Source organism: Pseudochaenichthys georgianus, chromosome 7 (assembly GCF_902827115.2).
Source record: "Pseudochaenichthys georgianus chromosome 7, fPseGeo1.2, whole genome shotgun sequence".
In the NCBI taxonomy this organism is placed as follows: domain Eukaryota; kingdom Metazoa; phylum Chordata; class Actinopteri; order Perciformes; family Channichthyidae; genus Pseudochaenichthys; species Pseudochaenichthys georgianus.
In genome coordinates, this window is record NC_047509.1 from 38,756,086 (window position 1) to 38,774,960 (window position 18,875).

Here is an 18,875-nt window from a genome sequence, read left to right on the forward strand (position 1 = left end):
TATATCTAAAAATAGAAGTTCTTGGCTTTTAAATCTTTCAACAGTGATCATTGTCTGTGTCAGCATAGCAGCACATTCCTGGCTCAGCCTGCCATGAAGAGGCTCACATGCTCTGCTGTGAAAGCTCTTCCACCTCCAATATGAAAGGCGGCTTGGTGTTTCTGACTGTTCCAAAATGACAAAGAAGCAAAACACATATTTTAAGTTATCAAACCACTAATTATAAATGGATTTATAGATGATAATAATAATACAAATAATAATACATAGCTTAGCTGATGAAATAGGATATCAAGATTTATATGTTGTGTAGATTGGCACATGCTGAAGTCTGTTCACTTGTTAAAGCCAAAAATCGGGCTTTGGCAGTGGTGGGAAAAGTATCCATATACTTTACTTGAGTAAAAGTACTAATACAACACTGTAGACATTCTCAATTTCAAGTAAAAGTACTGCATAGAGAATGAAGTTAAAATATTTTACGATTAGGAAAATGTACTCGCAACGTTTTTGTGGTAAGTATTTTGTGTCAAAATCTGAATTTATAAAGTAACTAGTAAATTAATCTGTAAAATAAATAATACAATATAATAACTACAAAATTGGCATCCAAAATGTAGTAGAGAAGAATTATAAGGTAGTATAAAATGAAAATAGTCGGGTCAAGTACAAGTACCTCAAATGTGTACTTAAGTACAGTAGGCTACTTGAGTAAATGTACTTAGTTACTTTCGACCACTGGGATTTGGACTGTCACAGTAGCACATACTACAATCTGTTTTTAGCTGAACGGGATTCAAAAATAACTTAATAAATTCCAATATCCGCCTTGTGCCAAATCTGTCCATAGAAAAACATTGATTTCATGTTGTTATGTTTGAAGTACTGCACTTGTATTGCTACAAAACCAAGCAATTATTCAATTCGTCATGTTTGTATTTCACCACGCTGAACTTTATTCCACTTTAGTGCTCCATATTAGGCTTTCAACTACAAAAACATGCAGTGGGGACGTCAGTGCAGCAGCAGAGCAAACTTGGTCTGTTAACATGGAGCGGTTCAACCTGACACTAGAACCCGCTCGAGACATGTCAGCATCGTTCCGACAGGTAGCCTACATTGGCCCGCGCGAGTCAGTAAACATTAAACAACACGTTTAAAAGTGACGCAATACTTTTTGTTAAACTTATTTAGTGTTTTAAATGTGGATATCACATAATGGCTTCACCCTAACGTTACGCAGATAAACTGAGTGATAGTGGATCCTCGGCTGTGTCATACTCACTCCATCTGCTCTGGAGGTTCTTCGGCCCCTGACCCTTCCTTCTCCTGGTTACCGTTTCACTCATGGCTGCTTCACCCCACGGACAGCCCGTCCACCTCTCAGCTGGCTCTGTCGGGACACTCTCTACCACAGCAGCGGCACTTTATCGCGTCCATTACCGCACACAAACCGCACCCTGGTCGCTCCCCGTCGGCTGTGACTGCTCTGTCTGCTGGGACAAGCCGAGCGGTGCTTTCTGTGGTGCGTTCAAGTCAGCTCCGAAAAACCGCTCATTGTATTCCCTAAACGGTTGGATATTATATTCAGAGGTGGATGAGGTACACAGTTCCTTTACTCAAGTAAAAGTATTAATTCCACATTGTAAATATAATCAGTTATAATCAATAGTCTTTCATTAAAGTACTACTTGTTTTTTCCCCCGCTGATCGGCTAGTCCTGTGGCTCGTCTTTTTTTTGTAAGCTGATGCTCAATCTCATCCTCTTCTTCAAAGTCACTGTCAGACTCAGAATTCTCAGAAATGTGATCCTCACATTCTGAAACCTCTTCCTCTACATCATCATCAAATGGTTCTCTGTCTTCCAAAATCATTTGCAAGGCCCTCTGAGCAGAGAATCCAGGACCCAAACTGGCGAAGCTTTATTTATTGTGTCTCGCCCCAAATGTTGCAGCTAGGATAGAGTGTGACATAATGCGGGAATGTGAGAGCAGACAGGTGTCGGTGCTTGAATTTATCAACAATGTTGCAACCTTGTGCGAGAATGGCAGGGGCAGAAACACGTATAAAAGTCAGTCGGGTTCAAAACCACAGATGATTTTCAACAGTCACATTAAAACAATTACTAGGTCAGCATACTGTCGCATTAATAATATATTTAGGATTAAAGGACTATTGTCAAAGCAGGATTTGGAAAAACGTGTCCGTGCTTTTATCTTCAGTAGACTCCACTACTGTAATGGTGTCTTTACAGGTCTCACTAAAATATTATATTAGAACGCTTTAGCTGACTCAGAACGCTGCTGCTCGAGTCCTCACTAACACTAAGAAAGTGGATCACATCACTCCAGTTTCTCAAAGAATTGATTTAAAAATCCTGCTGCTGGTTTATAAAGCATTGAATGGTCTAGTGGCCAAAATACATTTCTGGCCTCCTGCTAAAGGATCCAGAACTCTCCGGTCTTCTGGGACTGGTCTGCTTTCTGTCCCCAGAGTCAGAACTAAACATGGAGAAGCAGCGTTCAGTTATTATGCTCCAAATATCTGGAACAAACTCCCAGAAACCTGCAGGTCCGCTGCAACTCTTACTACTTTTAAATCCAGGCTGAAGACTTTTCTTTTTGCCGCTTATTTTAATTGAACTATTCATATCTCACACTGCACTGTAACTTTTATTCATGTATTTTTAATGTGTATTGTATTATGCCAAATGCCATTTTATAATGTGTTTCCACTGCACTATTTTCTTAATGCTCTTAATGTCTTTCATTTTTGTAAAGCACTTTGAATTGCCTTGTTTTGAAAGGTGCTCTATAAATAAACTTGCCTTGCCTTGCCTCACCTTGCCTTGTTTAGTTTATACTTTAAGTAAAAACATGAGTTTGAATGGACAAATCAAGTAATTTAAGCGGTCAGATAATGAAAATGGAATTAAAAATGTATTATTTCCCTCTGAAATGTAGTGTAGTAGAAATAGAAGGTGGCACGAAATTACCCAAGTAAAATACCTCAAAATTAGTAAGTGTACTTACATTCAATCTCTGATTATATTTGTTCAACCTCTTTTCTCTGTAAGGGAAGATCTTCTTCAATAGGCTTTAACGAAATCAAGTAAGTCACATATCAAGATAAAACAACGAAAATACGCCATGGAGGCTCAACAGGTCAACTTCAACAGAATCTGTTGTAACCAGCTGTAACCCTGAACATCCAGCACAGTGACTCAAACTGGTTGAGTCAGTTCAGTCCAGAATAGCTTTAACCTTAATGAGAACCTGTTCATCGTCAGGAGCTGACTCATGCTTACTTTAATGACTTTTCATCCACTTTTACGAGACTGTAAAACAGGTCGAGACTCCTGGAAAAGACTGTTTATGATTCTAGTAGACTACTTTCAACTGGAACAAGTGCTCAGATCTTATACTTAAGTAGAAGTAAAGTAGCCTACCAGTGTAGGTCAACAGAGTAAGCATTTACTTCATGTTTTGAAATCAGGCCCTATTTTGCTTATTTTCAGGTTCATATTGTGTTTTGTGTCTCGACTGTGACATGTCGAATATTCGCTTCGCTCTAATCGCTCTTATCGCATCGCTCTAATGCTGCGTTCAGACCGGACGCGATGCGAATATTCGCTTCGCTCTAAACGCTCTAGTCGCTCAAGTTTCACCGCGGCTGCCAGCTGTGTTTACTCGCATCATTCAAACAAGACGTGCTGGCTCGGGAGCTACAACTACAACAACATGAACATATTTTACCATGATTAAATTGTAATACACGTTTCTAAATGATGCCGACGTAACAACATACTGATACCGGTTAGTAAAAACCATGAATTAATGCTTTGACAAGTCTGCAGACAGACGGCAGGCGAAAAACCTTTTAAAATGTGTGTTTTCTTAATGGAGATCGGATCGATCAGGCTAAGCTAACGTTGTATATACTCCACACTCATAACAACAGCCTACAGACATAAATAAACCAGCGACTGTATTCGCCATGACACAGACAGTCTGTTGTTTGTACTTGTTTAACTTTTGTCTAGTTTTCTGAACAGATATGAGGAGCTGTGAGCGGTGAGCTCTGAGTGCTAACAGCTAACGGCTGATGTTTTGGTTTTCTGGTTCAACGTCAGTGACGCCAGGCTGAGATCCTCACCGCTGATTATTTACCGCAAGATCGCGTCACGGGAATTTGGCGCTCGAGTTGAAACAATTGAACTCGAGCGGTTGTCGTGGCTCCCTCCAATTGCCTCAATCGCGCCGCGGCATTCGCATCAACTGCTTCATGCACGCCACCGGAGTGAATTTGCGTCTGTCCGCGTCTCTGCATTGACTTTACATGTAATCAGGTGAGGGGGCGTTGTGTGGGAGAGAAACTCCCTCTGGAGGGAACACAGGGATTTTAACCTCTGCAGACCATTTACATGCACAGAAACCTAGAACACACTACAGGAGAGGGGGAAACCCCAAAAGGCAGAATAGGGCCTCTTTAAGATTTGTAGGAGACTTGCTTGTGACTTGGACACGTGTGACACATATCCACTTCTGCAGATCTGCTATCCTTCATACCTGTCTCGTTCTCCTGGTCCTCGGTACAGTGGAGCTGTGAGGCCTCATCTTGGACTGACTCTAGGATTAGAAATAAAAAATAATGAAATGTCTACAAGTTTTAACTTCTAATCTTCGGCCAGTTGGTGTTTTTCATGGGGAAACAAATGAATGTTTATTTTATTGTATGAGAATGTCTATGGTTTTTGGCAGATTGTAACAATAGTGAACTGTAAGGCATTATGACAGTATATTGTATACCCTTTCTCGATGTCTCCCGTACTGATGAAAAAGACATCAACCCTCTCTGCCGAGTGAATCCTCCCTCTTCATTACTGTGGCTCCTTTCTGCAGAAATTCACATTGATATTGTGATGCATTATCAACAAAATAAAGGCTCAATGACAAGCAGGAATTGTCTTTATTTAAATCAAGATATTTGACATCACTTGTATCACATGATTCACTTACTTTTAATACGCATAGATGAGAAGCTGAAACTCCTTGAATTTGGAGGCAGCTGCGTCTCCAAATGCTGAGAGAAAGAGGAATAAAGACGGGTTTAAATAAATATAGAACTAAGAATAAATGTGTACCATCAATTAGTGGTTTTAAAAATATATAATAACAATTTTAAAAAAGCATGTCACTATCTGAACAGCTACTGGTCATGCAAATTGGATATATATATATCACATGATTCCTGAAGATGATTCTAGTGCTACTGTTGCGTCACAATTTCCCCTTTTAAACCAACATCGCTTCATTGACCCCTATTTGCTCATTGTCAGGTTTCATATTAGTATTTACTGTCTCTACGGGGACATGTCTCCATGCTTTAATGTTCAAAGAGCTCTTTATTTTGCTCATACTGCCTGTGCTGCAGCACCTCTTTTCACCCTCTGTCTGAAACCAGAGCCCAGTCTGCTCTGATTGGTTAGCTGGCCAGCTCTGTTGTGAGCCCCTCTGGAGGCACATATAGCTGTCATGAAGTTATGTACAGAAGATGAATCCTGATGTTTAACACTACATTTCAAATGAAAGTAACCTAGATATTACTGTTGCTAAAAATCTTCCAGCCACCAGCGGAAGAACTGATCACTCTGCAGATGCATCTTTAATCAGATGTTTGACTCAAATACTGTACTTTTGTTGCTGTGTCAGAGTCTGGGTATGTGTATCCTGATCACCAAACATAACTAATACAAGCAAATAGAAACCATTTCCTCACTACCATTAGTGACTGGTGTTGGTGTGTTGATGCAGGTTTCAGTCAGTCGGGCTGCTGTTTGAATATTTAACTGGAGGAGGCTCATACGGCACGAACTGTAAGCTACATGAGCCTTAATGCTTCTGCATGGGAAGACAGAGGCACTATTTATAGCCAACCAAAATGACAGGACATGATGATGCCCTATGGGAAAACTCTCGAGCAATATAAACCACCAGTGTACAATTGGAATGCATCAAGGCGGGGTAGGAGTGGAGCACAACATAAAGAAAAGCATCTTCTAATATCAGTAAGTTAGTTAAAGTTGATAAACAATGTTTGTTTGATTTTGCCATGAGTGGAATTATTTGCATTTTGATTTCCTTTTTCGTCAGTCTTCTCTTCTCTGGGAAACATCCCCTGGCTAAGAAACTTATGGGTTTAATGTCTTGTACACAAAACTAAAGCCAAAAGTAAAATGATAGATTCCACTGTACAGTGACGGAGACTCATTGTCAAATCCTCACAGCGGGAAGAAGTATTATAATTTACAATCACAATATATTCAATTACCAAAAGTAAAATGGCCCATTTCAAAAATCATGACTATACTGTATTAAATGACCGGATTATGATTATTGATGCATTCATGTGTTCACCACAGCTGGTTATGGTGGAGCTAATGTTATATACTGCTGCTGAATATTTTAACATAACATTTATATCAATGTTTATTTATTAGTTGAGTTATAGTTAGTATAAGCCAATAATCTAAATTAAACTGAAAAAACACCTACAATTATGAAACAGACTAACTGTGCCAACAGGGACATATTATTGTCCCCTGGTTTCCGTTGTGTTTTGAGCTTCCTGCAGCATTTTGTGTTTGCAACATTTCGATTAGGCAGCACTTTTAGTGAATATTTTCTAAATGCTGCGCATGTGATGTGGAGTTGGTGAACATGTTTCTTAATTTGCATGTGTTTTGGCACATTAGTTTTTTATATATTCACATCCTTTTTAAAACTGCAACACGTTCCTCCCAATGGAAGTGTGTTGGGCTGTTGTAGCGTATTTGCCCCTGTCGGCCACCATATATATCAGGTTATTATTTAGCACAAAACATCTAGCCAGGCTCTGTAAGAAATATAAAAAACCCAAACCAACAGCTCTGAAGCTTTCGGATCAACATATCAGTACACAAACTGAAGTGTAAAAAGGGAGATGTACATAATGGAACGATGGGTTACGTATTGTAACATTAGTTCTATAAGCACAGGTGGAGCCCTCTACTGGACGCCCTGTCGTCCTACAACATCGACCAAGAGATAAAACCTTATGAAGGGGCCTGGCGTAGACCAAGACGCCGCCGGCGCCGTGCATATGTCCTCCACACTCACGCCATTGAACAAGGCTCTTGACACAGCCATACCACGTGTAGGTTGTGCACGGACCCCAGTGGGGAAGGCTCTCCCCGCCTGCCCATAGGCGTGTGAAATGCAATCGCAGAGCCATCCTGTCAGGCGTTTCTTGGACAGAGCTTTACCGGCCACACCATCTCCAAAGCACACAAACAGATGTTCAGTGTGCCTAATGGAAGCCGTGCGCCCAACATAACATGCCAGCGCACAAACTGGGCAGAGGAGGTGAAATGTTGCCTCCCTGTCCCCAGTATGGGGCGGAAGACTAAACGGTATGGCCCTCGAGGAGGGGTTCGGTCTGAGTGTCGCCCCGCTACGGTCACCCCGAATCAAAAGGCAACTCGGGTACACCGACAGAGCGGTCAGCTCGCATACTCTCTTGGCCGAAGTCAAGGCAAGCAGCAAAGCTGTTTTCATTGATAGCGCCTTCAGGGAGGACAGCTCCAGAGGCTCAAATGGTTCTGTGACCAAAGCCTCGAGCACCTGTGACCAGAGCCTCGTACACCTCGCTCTCGATGGGGGCGTACACGTCGCTCTCGATGGGGGCGCACCTCTCTCTCTCGATGGGGGCGTACCCCTCGCTTTCGATGAGGGCTGCATTGAGCAAAATCCCCAGATACCCCACCTTCTGGTGAGGTATGGGACTGCTCTTCTTCCAATTGACCGCAAACCCCCAACTTGGTTAGATGTAAGATGAATTGGGCTGTGTGGAACATCTGCCCATTCCCTGGACCTGGCCATGACTATGAGGTCGTTGAGATAAAAAAACCTGTGGCCAGACATTTGCTGAACGTGCGTGGGGACAGGGAGTAGCCGAACGGTAGTCTGTTGTACCCGTAGGCTATCCCCTGGAAGGCAAAAACGCAAATACTTCCTGTGTTTTGGCTTTCTAGCTATTTCAACATGGAAGTAAGCGTCCCTCAGGTCGATGGTTTGTGAACCAATCGCCCGGCTGTACCAGTTCCAGTAACAGTAGGAATCCCAACCACTTCGTCCTGTAACAGGCTGTGGTGGATCCCGCCCTTGCTGCCTGGACAGTCTGTATAACTTTGTCAGACAGTCCACCCCTTCTCAGCCTGTCCCTCTCAGGAGCCAAGCCTGGAGAGGTTGGCCCAGGGTAATGCCCCTATTGCACCTGCGGTGGAAAGGCAGAATGGATGGACAGGACACTGAGACTGGGTTACTCACTCCAGAACTGGAGTGAGTAACCCAGTCTCAGTGTCCTGTCCATCCATTCTGCCAGTATACAGCTGAGCTTCCATTGCCCATAAGACTGTGTTAGAGGACACGCAAGCAGCTGTGGAGCAGCAGCTAAGAAGCTGTGGTACTCAATTCATGTGATTGGTTGTGGGTCGAGTTTCAGACACGCCCGCCGGCAAGCTTCAACGCACGCCGCTGTGTGGACGGGCCGTTATACCAGACGAGGTGTGTTCTTTGACAACCACACGCCGGCTATAGTGTCCCTGAACCCGCACAGTGCTTCGACAGCACTTTCTGTGGTTCATTACACTCACGTGCGCGTGCCCACCTGCTGCTTCCTTTACTGGAGTTTACAGCGGGAGTGGCGAGTGTTCTCACAATAGCGCTGCTTTTTAAATGCTGCGTGACCGAGGCTATCGATCCAAAGAGCCCCTCCGTAGACACTGGGGCTCCCGAGAGATCATCACTTTTTGGAGAATTCCGGGAGTCCCAGCCAGCCGTGGGTCTCTCGTGATCCCACTGTGGCCAGGGACATCACCCGGCCAGCAGCGGCTGCAACACCATGGATCAGGTTATTAATTTGTCCGATGCTGCGGTCCAAATAATCGATCTGATCCGGCGAGGTGGGGGCATCTTGCGGAGGAATAATCAGTGAGACGCCCAACAGACCTGTGTTATTTTCAGCCGCAGCCATCTGCTCAAAGGCTCTCATCGAGGGGGGGAACGCTGGGATATGAGGGACAGGCACGGGTTTCCTGCAGGGGCGACTCCATTTGCTTGCCTGGAGGTAAGATACTTTTTACTTGTTTTTTTCGAATGCTTTTCTGGTCAGGTGTTGTCTCGCGCGGTGAAGAGAAAAGGATGACAGTCAGGAGGCGTAGCCGCCTTATATACTGTGAGCCTGCGCGCGCATTCAGGTAGGCTCGGAGTCACCCTGATTGGCCGGCTACGTTTATACTACTTCAGTGTGGGAATGCTCGCGTATCATTGATGAGAGTAGTACCCATAGAGTCCAGTAGAGGGTGGAGCCTGTGTGAGATAGAACTACACTCAACATGTCAACAAAGCAAACTATCTACTGTCACCTGCATTTGATCTCCTAAGCAGTGCTGAACATTTCATTTTTAGGGACCTCCCAATGGAGAAAAGACAGTGGCAAACAAAACAAACTCCTTGCAACCCAACCACCAAACTAAAGGAACATCACCAGATGAATGAGACACTATGATCAGATAAACCCCTCACACATATGCAGCTTTCACACCAGCGCTTTCCCTTTCTAGCTCCGAGCGGGAGCTTTTCTGGTTCAGCTCCGGTTTCCCTTTTCTGCTCCCGCTCTGTTCACACCGCCCAGAGCTGCCGCTGCTGCGTCATGACGTCATCGTTTGCGTGCCTGCTTCATAAAATCCCTCACATCGACAACAACAACAATGGCCGATTGTATTGAAGCGCCGTTCGCTTTGGTGATCCTCTTACGAAACGAAATGGAAGGCATCGGACGACTTTACAAGAGACGACTTTACTTGGAACTTTACAAACATCACATGCGAAATGCAAGACTTTGTGGTCTTCAGCATCTACTTCCAGCATACTGCCCCTGCCCCCGCCTCAACGTAAGAGAGACGTAAGCGACGCCGCCTCTTAGTTCCGAAGCTCTTGCCTCTAGACCGAGAGGCGGCGCCTCTGCGGTGTGAACAGGAAAAAACGGTACTTTTCAGGCTCCAGCTGAAAACGCGTTGATGTGAAAGGGGCAATAGAGGCTGAAAAGGAAATCTGGAGCCAGTCTAAATCTCTTTCTCCAGCCCTGAATGCAGAGGGTATTGGTGCCTCTGGCTGGTGACCGCTGGAGTGCTACAGAGTGCTTCAGACTTGTGCACACTTGTTCTTCCTCTGGTTTATCATTCACTTCAAAGAGCAGATGGCTGCCGTAGCCACCACGCCTGCAGGCACACACACACACGCACGCACACGCACACACACACGCACGCACACGCGCACACACACACACACACACACACACACACACACACACACACACACACACACACACACACACACACACACACACACACACACACACACACACACACACACACACACACACACACACACACTGCATCACATTTATGACTCTGTGTTTGTTTAGCTAGTAAGGTCACGTTACTGTACCTATTTATGGCCTTCCTAAGTCCAACATTTTCTTACAAACTAATTATTTTTTTAATTGAGTCGTAAAATGTGAACTTTTCACCTGTTCGATTCTGCATTCTTCAGCACTTCAGTTATTATCAAACAAGGTTGGGAGGGTCATTTTTTTAATGTAATACAAAAAATGTAATGAGTAACTGAACCTGAGTCACAATATAAAAGTAATGTAACCTGATTAATTTCCATCACGTTTGGATTACCTCAATAGTAAATGCAATGCAAATAAATAAAAGAGAAAATACAACAACGTAAACAGTAAAATAAAGAAACAAATGTTTAGTTGTATTTTAGTTTTTCTTAAGAAAAACCTGTTTTTTGCACACACACACACACACACACACACACACACACACACACACACACACACACACACACACACACACACACACACACACACACACACACACACACACACACACACACACACACACACACACACACACACACACACACACACACACACACACACACACACACACACACACACACACACACACACACACACACACACACACACACAGGCAGTAGTCTTAAATCAAATCTGACAAACAGAACATACTCTGTTGTAGTTTAATGCAGACGGTAGATGGGGACATTTCATCAAGTGAAAGCATGATTGGAACAGTAGGCCACGATGATGAAGGGAAGATCAGCTCTGGTTTCTCTCAACACTTGTTTCACTTTGTATTTTGATACTCATGAAGTGTTTTAATGTTTGCATGTGCTTTGTAATATATCATTCTTTATATTACAATTGATATTAACATTGGAATCCTGTTAGTAATCCCCAATGTGTCTACACAGTAACCTGATTACATATTTTTGATTTAACCTTTGTTGTAACGTGCTTGTGTAATCCTGTTACATGTAATCAATTATTCCCCAGGCCTGATATCAATCAACCACCATACGCGCTACTAAATGCATGACTTTAAACACATTGTGTACATTGTTGTATTGGTCTTGTCAGATTAATAAGTAGTTCTCCCACCCCTGACCCAAGACCCAGACCCTCAGGGGGCCTCAAGGCTCAGCTCCACTAAGGTTTCATTAGTACAGATGTGGGTGGAAGTGTGTTCTGTAGCACTGAAAGCACCATAGGTAAGAAGTATGCAGATCATTTACTTACTTTCATCAATTCAAAACCTTACAAGGAATTGAAATTAAAAGTACCCAGGCCTCTTTCATAGCCTTTCATATGTTAACAGATCATCACTGACACATTAGCTTTTGAGTTTGAGTTCAGTTAAATATTACATTACATTACTGTACATGTCACCTGCTGTTGGACACTTTATCCTTTTATCCACTTTTATGACTTGCATACATTCAGTACTGTGGGAAACCCCCACAGGAGCAACGTGGGGTCAAGGGTCTTTCCCAGGGACACAATGACATGCTGACTGCAGCGGGGATTGAACCAGTGCTCCTCTGATCACCGCACTATCTCACTGAGCCACTCCCATTCCATATCAGTGTAAAATGCAAAAACATCCAAACAGACTTTTTCATATAACGGAATCCTGTAAACCCTATTCTTGACCGCAGTAAAACATTTCAGTTTTATTTGTATACAAATGTTTAAAAAGCTTTCTGATACGTGTCTGTATTCACCCTGCACCTGCTGTGAGCTCCAGCAACACACCAAGTTATTGCAACATACATACGCCTGTTGAATTGTAAGGTAATCAAACCTTGTTATTGTTAGAGTACATACAGTAGGTCACTTTTTTCACTTTAGAAAAGCACCCTGCTCCCCCCCTTGGTATACTTGCTTAGTTTCGCCTTAGTTCCTGCTGGGTCGCTATGGGAACATGCTTATGTCCTTTTGATACCATAGACAGTAAATTATTGAGCCGAAGTACAACAAATATGGAATTACAATAGCCTGAGATTGCTGTTGGACAAACCTCAGATGACACTAAATACATAACAAAGCATGTATGCTTTTGGAAAGTGTGTAAACAGTATTATACCTCGTGTATCTCTCAACCAGATCACACACATGTAGACTATTCCATCTGATCTTCCAACTTGGGAATTAAAGCAATGTCACCTTCAACTTCCAATGACTGAGTCTCCCCAGAAACTCTTTTGATCCTGTGTGCAGGACGTTTTAATCTGATTGTAGAGGTTTCTGATTTCATCATTTCCACCACAGGAAGTAAAAGTGAAGTTGTTCACACCACAGTTCTCTATTCATCCTGTCATGTGATGTTTACAGGAAATGTAAGTCTCAGATGTTTACCAACCGTATTTTACTATGAGATTATCTAAATTGCCACTGACTGTGTTTTGCCTTCATTCATGATGCTTTGGAGATACTGATGATATATCAATACATCACATGTGAAAGGAGCTTAATGATGACGAGTTAATCAGATGAGCCTTGAAGTGAAAACACAACGAGCTTGTGTTATGGAGGACACACTCACCTGTGGCTGTGACGTCTTCTCCATTTGTCTCAGCAGATTAAAGGAGCGTAGTCATCCACTGGATCTATTTCTACTGTTAAGATTTAAACCTAACTTTGGTTTTTACCAATAAATACCAGCTGGAAATATCCTGTTCTGCAGCCCGTGGCAATGTTTTTATTATTGACGATGAAGCAGCAAGTGCATGAACAGGAAGTGCTCTTGAGTTGAGTGCGGTTGACGGATTTCAGTCACAGGCTGGGATTTCCTCGTTCAGTGCTGAAGTACAGTGACGTGTGACGTGTGACGTGTGTGTGTGTGTGTGTGTGTGTGTGTGTGTGTGTGTGTGTGTGTGTGTGTGTGTTACAGTAAAACCTGTTCCTCTGCCTTTGGAACCGGCATGGATAACGATTCATTTTTGTGGTATCACATTACACACCTCTGCTTGTGTTAGAAGTCAAACTAAAGGTCACAGAAAGTAAAACGAAAGAGGAATACAGAAAGAACATATCTGTTTGGAAAAATACAAAACACTGCATCAACTTTAATCCCTCTTTAGACTGTCCATTGTGAGAGTATATAGTTGTGTAATGCTGAGTTAATACTCTTTTAATGAGTAATGGCCAGGTCATACCAGAGAGTGGCACACATCCATACGTTATACACTCCTCTCAGGGTTAGCTAAAGCCCCTTAAGGGAAATTAAAGATATTGGGCTAAATAAAATAAATAAAAATTGAACAGAGCTTGCTGGCTAACCATTGACCAGCAAGCAAAAGGAAGTGCATTAAACTTGCATTATCTTTCATATCCAGCAGGGGGCGACTCCACTGGTTGCAACACATGTCCAGTTCTAAAGAAGTCAATGAGAAAACGACCCTATTTATCATTTAATGTTTTACCTTATAGTAAACATTAAGTAAAGTTTGTCCTGAAAGTTAACATTTATTTTCAAAAAAGCATTATAATAATAATCAGGGATGTAAACTCATCAGGTATGACAAAGGTGACAAGGACCCGAGCCCCCCGACCCCACGAAATATCGGCTTTAAAAATATAAATGTAAGAATAACACAGGATTTTAGCAGTCAGAACAACTAAAGCAGCAGTGTTAATAATAAAAGAAACGCCAAAGAGTCACATTTAGAAATATATAAAAGCATTTATTTTAATTGTGTAGCAGTCAGTTTATAATTCTGGCAGCACTGTTGAGCATTTTGAAAATCTATTTTCATTCCTCTGTGCAAGGCTGAGTCTTTCTATCTTTATAGCTACTGGTGTTAAGTAACTAAGTTCATAAACTCAAGTACTAAACTTGGGTACAATTTTGAGATACTTGTACTTTATTTAAGTATTTCAATGTTTTGCTACTTTGTTCTTCTTCTCTTCTACAGTTCAGAGGTAAATGGTGTACTTTTACTCCACTACATGTAGTTACTTTACAGATGTGGAGGAATGATGTGAAATATAATCAAGTGTTAAATCAGACTTTAGTTCCACCTGGAGTAAATCCACCAGCTACCCTGCAGTCTACAAAGTACTTCAGACTAGCTGCACCTTCACCAGCTTTGAGAACACTTTCATGATCAATCTTTATAAAACATATCATATATATTATTCTGAAATGGACCAATCTGCACAACGACTACTTTTACTGTCGCTACTTTCACTATATTTTGATGAGAATACTTTTCTACTTTTACTTGAGGAACATTTTGAATGCAGGACTTTTACTGTAACAGAGTATTCCTACACTCTGGTACTTCTACTTTTACTCTAGTACAAGATCTGAGTACTTCTACTTTTACTCAAGTACAAGACCTGAGTACTTCTACTTTTACTCAAGTACAATATCTGAGTACTTCTACTTTTACTGTCACTACTTTAACTATATTTTGATGATAATACTTTTGTACTTTTATTTGAGGAACTTTTTGATTGCAGGATTGTTACTACACTCTGGTACTTCTACTTTGATTCAAACCTGAGTACTTCTACTTTTACTCAAGTACAAGATTTGAATACTTCTACTTTTACTCAAGTACAAGATCTGAGTACTTCTACTTTCACTCAAGTACAAGATCTGAGTGTTAGCAGATTTAGACGTATACCTTTTGTCTCCTGCAGCAGAAAGGTGAATAATCTCGGCAGTTCGAGTTTAGCCATTCATCACGCCGTTATTTATTATAAGCACACATCTCAAGAGACTTGAGGACAGAGAGAGAAGGGGCGTGACTTCCAACGTTTTTATACCCCATGTAGTGACATCACAATCATGTGGTACAGCGCTAACCAATGAACACAGTTAGTAGTCGCAGCTACTCGTTCATCATCATCGATTACATCGATGACCAGGCCGACAGGCAGGAAGACTCGAGCACACAGCTTCATTATAATATATAAAAAAAGAACACCATGCGTGTCATGATGGCACATAACAGCTCGCGGCCGCAGATTACTCCGGGTCCCAGACCCCCCCCTATACTACTGCGGTCAAGCCAGCCTCCACTTGGGAAAACACAGTCAAGCCAGCCCACACGTGATATTGGGGTGCGCGAATATTAGAAGCATTACGGTAAAATCCCAGCGCTTACTCGGTCAATAACAAAAGCACCTATAAAAACAAACCAAACATATTAAATTAAGAAATATGTACTATATAATGTGATCAATAATTATTTAAAACAAACTACGTATAACTACCACGAGTAAATGTAAAATGTAAGGAGTTTCAAAATAAAAGTCCTTTGAAATCTCATATTGAAATCTCATATATGAGCTATCAGCCCTGTGTTTAGATAAGAATAAAACGAAATCTCTCCCTGATGCAAGACTCATCTCACTGCAGGGTGATAGAAGGACACCCCATCTACTCACCCAGAAGAAATCAGGACATTCTGATGTGGAGTTTCAAAATAAAAGACCTTTGAAATCCCATATATGAGCTATCAGCCCTGTGTTTAGATAAGAATAAAACGAAATCTCTCCCTGATGCAAGACTCATCTCACTGCAGGGTGATAGAAGGACAGCCCATCTACTCACCCAGAAAAAATCAGGACATTCTGATGTGGAGTTTCAAAATAAAAGACCTTTGAAATCCCATATATGAGCTATCAGCCCTGTGTTTAGATAAGAATAAAACGAAATCTCTCCCTGATGCAAGACTCATCTCACTGCAGGGTGATAGAAGGACACCCCATCTACTCACCCAGAAGAAATCAGGACATTCTGATGTGGAGTTTCAAAATAAAAGACCTTTGAAATCCCATATATGAGCTATCAGCCCTGTGTTTAGATAAGAATAAAACGAAATCTCTCCCTGATCCAAGACTCATCTCACTGCAGGGTGATAGAAGGACACCCCATCTACTCACCCAGAAAAAATCAGGACATTCACCCAAACTTTCTTAATTTAATATGTTTGGTTTGTTTTTATAGGTGCTTTTGTTATTGACCGAGTAAGCGCTGGGATTGTACCGTAATGCTTCTAATATTCGCGCACCCCAATATCACGTGCGGGCTGGCTTGACTGTGTTTTCCCAAGTGGAGGCTGGCTTGACCGCAGTCCCATACTCCACAAATATTTGTATTGCAGATCTACATGAATCACACACACAACCTATTTTGGATTCAAAACGGCGAATTTTGCCGAAAGGTGACAAGTTTGCATCCCTGAATAATAATAATAATAATAATAGATGAAATTTGTAAAGCGCCTTTCAAGGGACCCAAGGCCGCTTTACATGGTGAACAAGCAAACAAACAAACAAAAGGGCCAAATAATAATAAAAAAAAATTAATAAATAGCAGTAGGAGTAGAAGCAGGGGGAATGTGATGGGTTAGGGGTCAAAGGCCATGGTGGACAGGTGAGTTTTTAATGATGACTTGAAGATGTCCAGGGAGGCAGCATTGCGGATCTCTGCAGGAAGTGCATTCCAGAGGGTGCAACACTGAACGCCCTGTCACCAACAGTTCAGAGGCGAGTGCGGGGAATGAAGAGCAGGCCCGTGTCTGAGGACCACAGACTCCAAGAAGGGGTGTAGGGATGGAGGAGGTCCGATAAGTACTGGAGGGTGAGGGCATGGAGAGACTTGTAAGTGAGGAGGAGTGTTTTGTACTGAATCCGGGTCTTGACCGGCAGCCAGTGAAGGTGGATGAGGGTGGGGGTGATGTGCTGCCAGGGCTTGGTGCGGGTGACAGTATATGTCTGATGAATGGCAGCTGTGCTCGGAATATCACATACAGGTACATTTAAAAAATCAATATATTGGGTAGATAAACTGCCTGAATGTTTTTTTGGGCTACTTTCATTCTTCTTTAAGTTACATTTAAATTTAAATTCCTGTATTCAACTAAAACAGCATTTGTAATACTTTCCTGTAGGCATATATGATTAACGAACACACATTTTTGATACTAAATATCTTGGCTTTTCTTCTTTTTGTTTTCTAAACAATTTCTAGGAACTGACCTGGCAATGTAGATGTAAATTGTCTGTCAATCGTAGGGGGGGTGCAGCCAGGTGCACATCATGCTAATGAAGTGGTTCTCTAACTTTTTCTGTCATTCCCCACTTTGAACAGGTGGGCCTTTTCAAGCCCCACCTGTTCCTCATCGCTCCAATAAAATGGTAGGCCAAGCTCAACATTGTCAAATGTATCGTTCTAGAACAGAGGTCTCCAACCTTTTTTAGGATGAGGGCTACTTTAAAAAAATAAAACAAGTCGTGCGCTTCTTTTACTACTCTTTTTTTTTTGCAGTGTATATATTTAGCACATTTTAACATTATGATATGCTTACCTTTAACCTTCGTGAGCTGTTTGGGTCTGTGGGACCCGTTTTCAGTGTTTACTAAAAGAACATGTATTGAATTTAATTATTTTAACCTGCTTTATTTGGGGGTGGACCTCACCTCCTCTAGGGGGGTCCGGGGGCATGCACCCCCGGGAAGATTTTGTTTTTAAATGTTGAAGTGAAATGTATCAATCTGGTGCACTCTGAGAGCAAAATTTATTTATGGATACAGCTCTCAACACTCATATGAAAGGGATAAAGAACGTCTTTAGAATATGATCACAACCAATAACAAATCATTTAAACTAGTTTATTCTTATCTTATGTTACCTAGTTAGCATTCTTTCTTTTTATTTATGCATATTTTACTAATCACTCCCCTTTTAAACTGTTTTTTTTTATTTACTGTCCTATAGTACACATTGGAATGATTTCTTACTTTATTTTTTACAACTAGGCTATATTAAATAGATAAAGGTGTGCTCTTTCTAGATCTCTCTGTCTCGCTCGCTCACAGAGGCTGTGTGCTCCTCCGTGGCGATGACGGCTTGCGTTAAAAAAGAATAATAAACATAGACCTATTTGTAAAGTGGGGGGACACAAACGGGATTTCGAAAAGTGTCACGGTTAAACTCCTTATGAAGTGGTGAGGTGCCGCTCCACATTGCTTTTCATCCCGACTGCAACGCTGTTGTGTGTGTGTGTGTGAGAGCGTTTCACATGTGTGTATGAGAGATTTGTACATATGTCTGTAAATGATTTTGGTTTCAGTTGTGTGTGTGTGAGCGCTGAGCAGGCTCGGATTGGCCATCGGGAGATTCGGGACTTTTCCCGGTGGGCCGCTGCCATTGTTGGGCTGCTGCCTTTGGTGGGCCGCTGGCTCTGGCATAGGTGGGCCGTGGACTTTCACAGCGCCGCTGCGCCAGTACCGCATCTGCCGCCGCAAACACCCGCCATTGAGAGGCTCTGGCACAGCAGCGCTGTGAAAGTCCACCGCCCGCGAGGACCCAGGTTCTATTCCGGCCTGAGGTCCCAAAAAAAAAAAAGAAATCTCCCATTCATCGCGTCCATTCGCGACCC

The 18,875-nt window shown here is 42.2% G+C and overlaps 1 protein-coding gene across 2 annotated transcripts in view; it reads right to left on the reverse strand.

The window, feature by feature from the left end:
- Nucleotides 1-13,236, reverse strand: part of LOC117449397 (DENN domain-containing protein 2D-like) — a 32,445-nt gene extending 19,209 nt beyond the window's left edge. The window contains exons 1-4 of one of the 2 annotated variants that reach the window (XM_034087051.1): nucleotides 13,022-13,236; nucleotides 5,019-5,082; nucleotides 4,809-4,895; nucleotides 4,569-4,628 (exon numbers count right to left, since the gene is read on the reverse strand). In XM_034087051.1, coding sequence (XP_033942942.1) covers nucleotides 4,569-4,628; nucleotides 4,809-4,895; nucleotides 5,019-5,082; nucleotides 13,022-13,045 — 235 coding nt within the window. In that variant the 5' untranslated portion in view covers nucleotides 13,046-13,236. Of the gene's footprint in view, nucleotides 1-1,285; nucleotides 1,553-4,568; nucleotides 4,629-4,808; nucleotides 4,896-5,018; nucleotides 5,083-13,021 lie in introns of those variants that run through there. The other variant, XM_034087052.2, reaches the window with a different exon arrangement.
- Nucleotides 13,237-18,875: the final 5,639 nt, after the last annotated feature.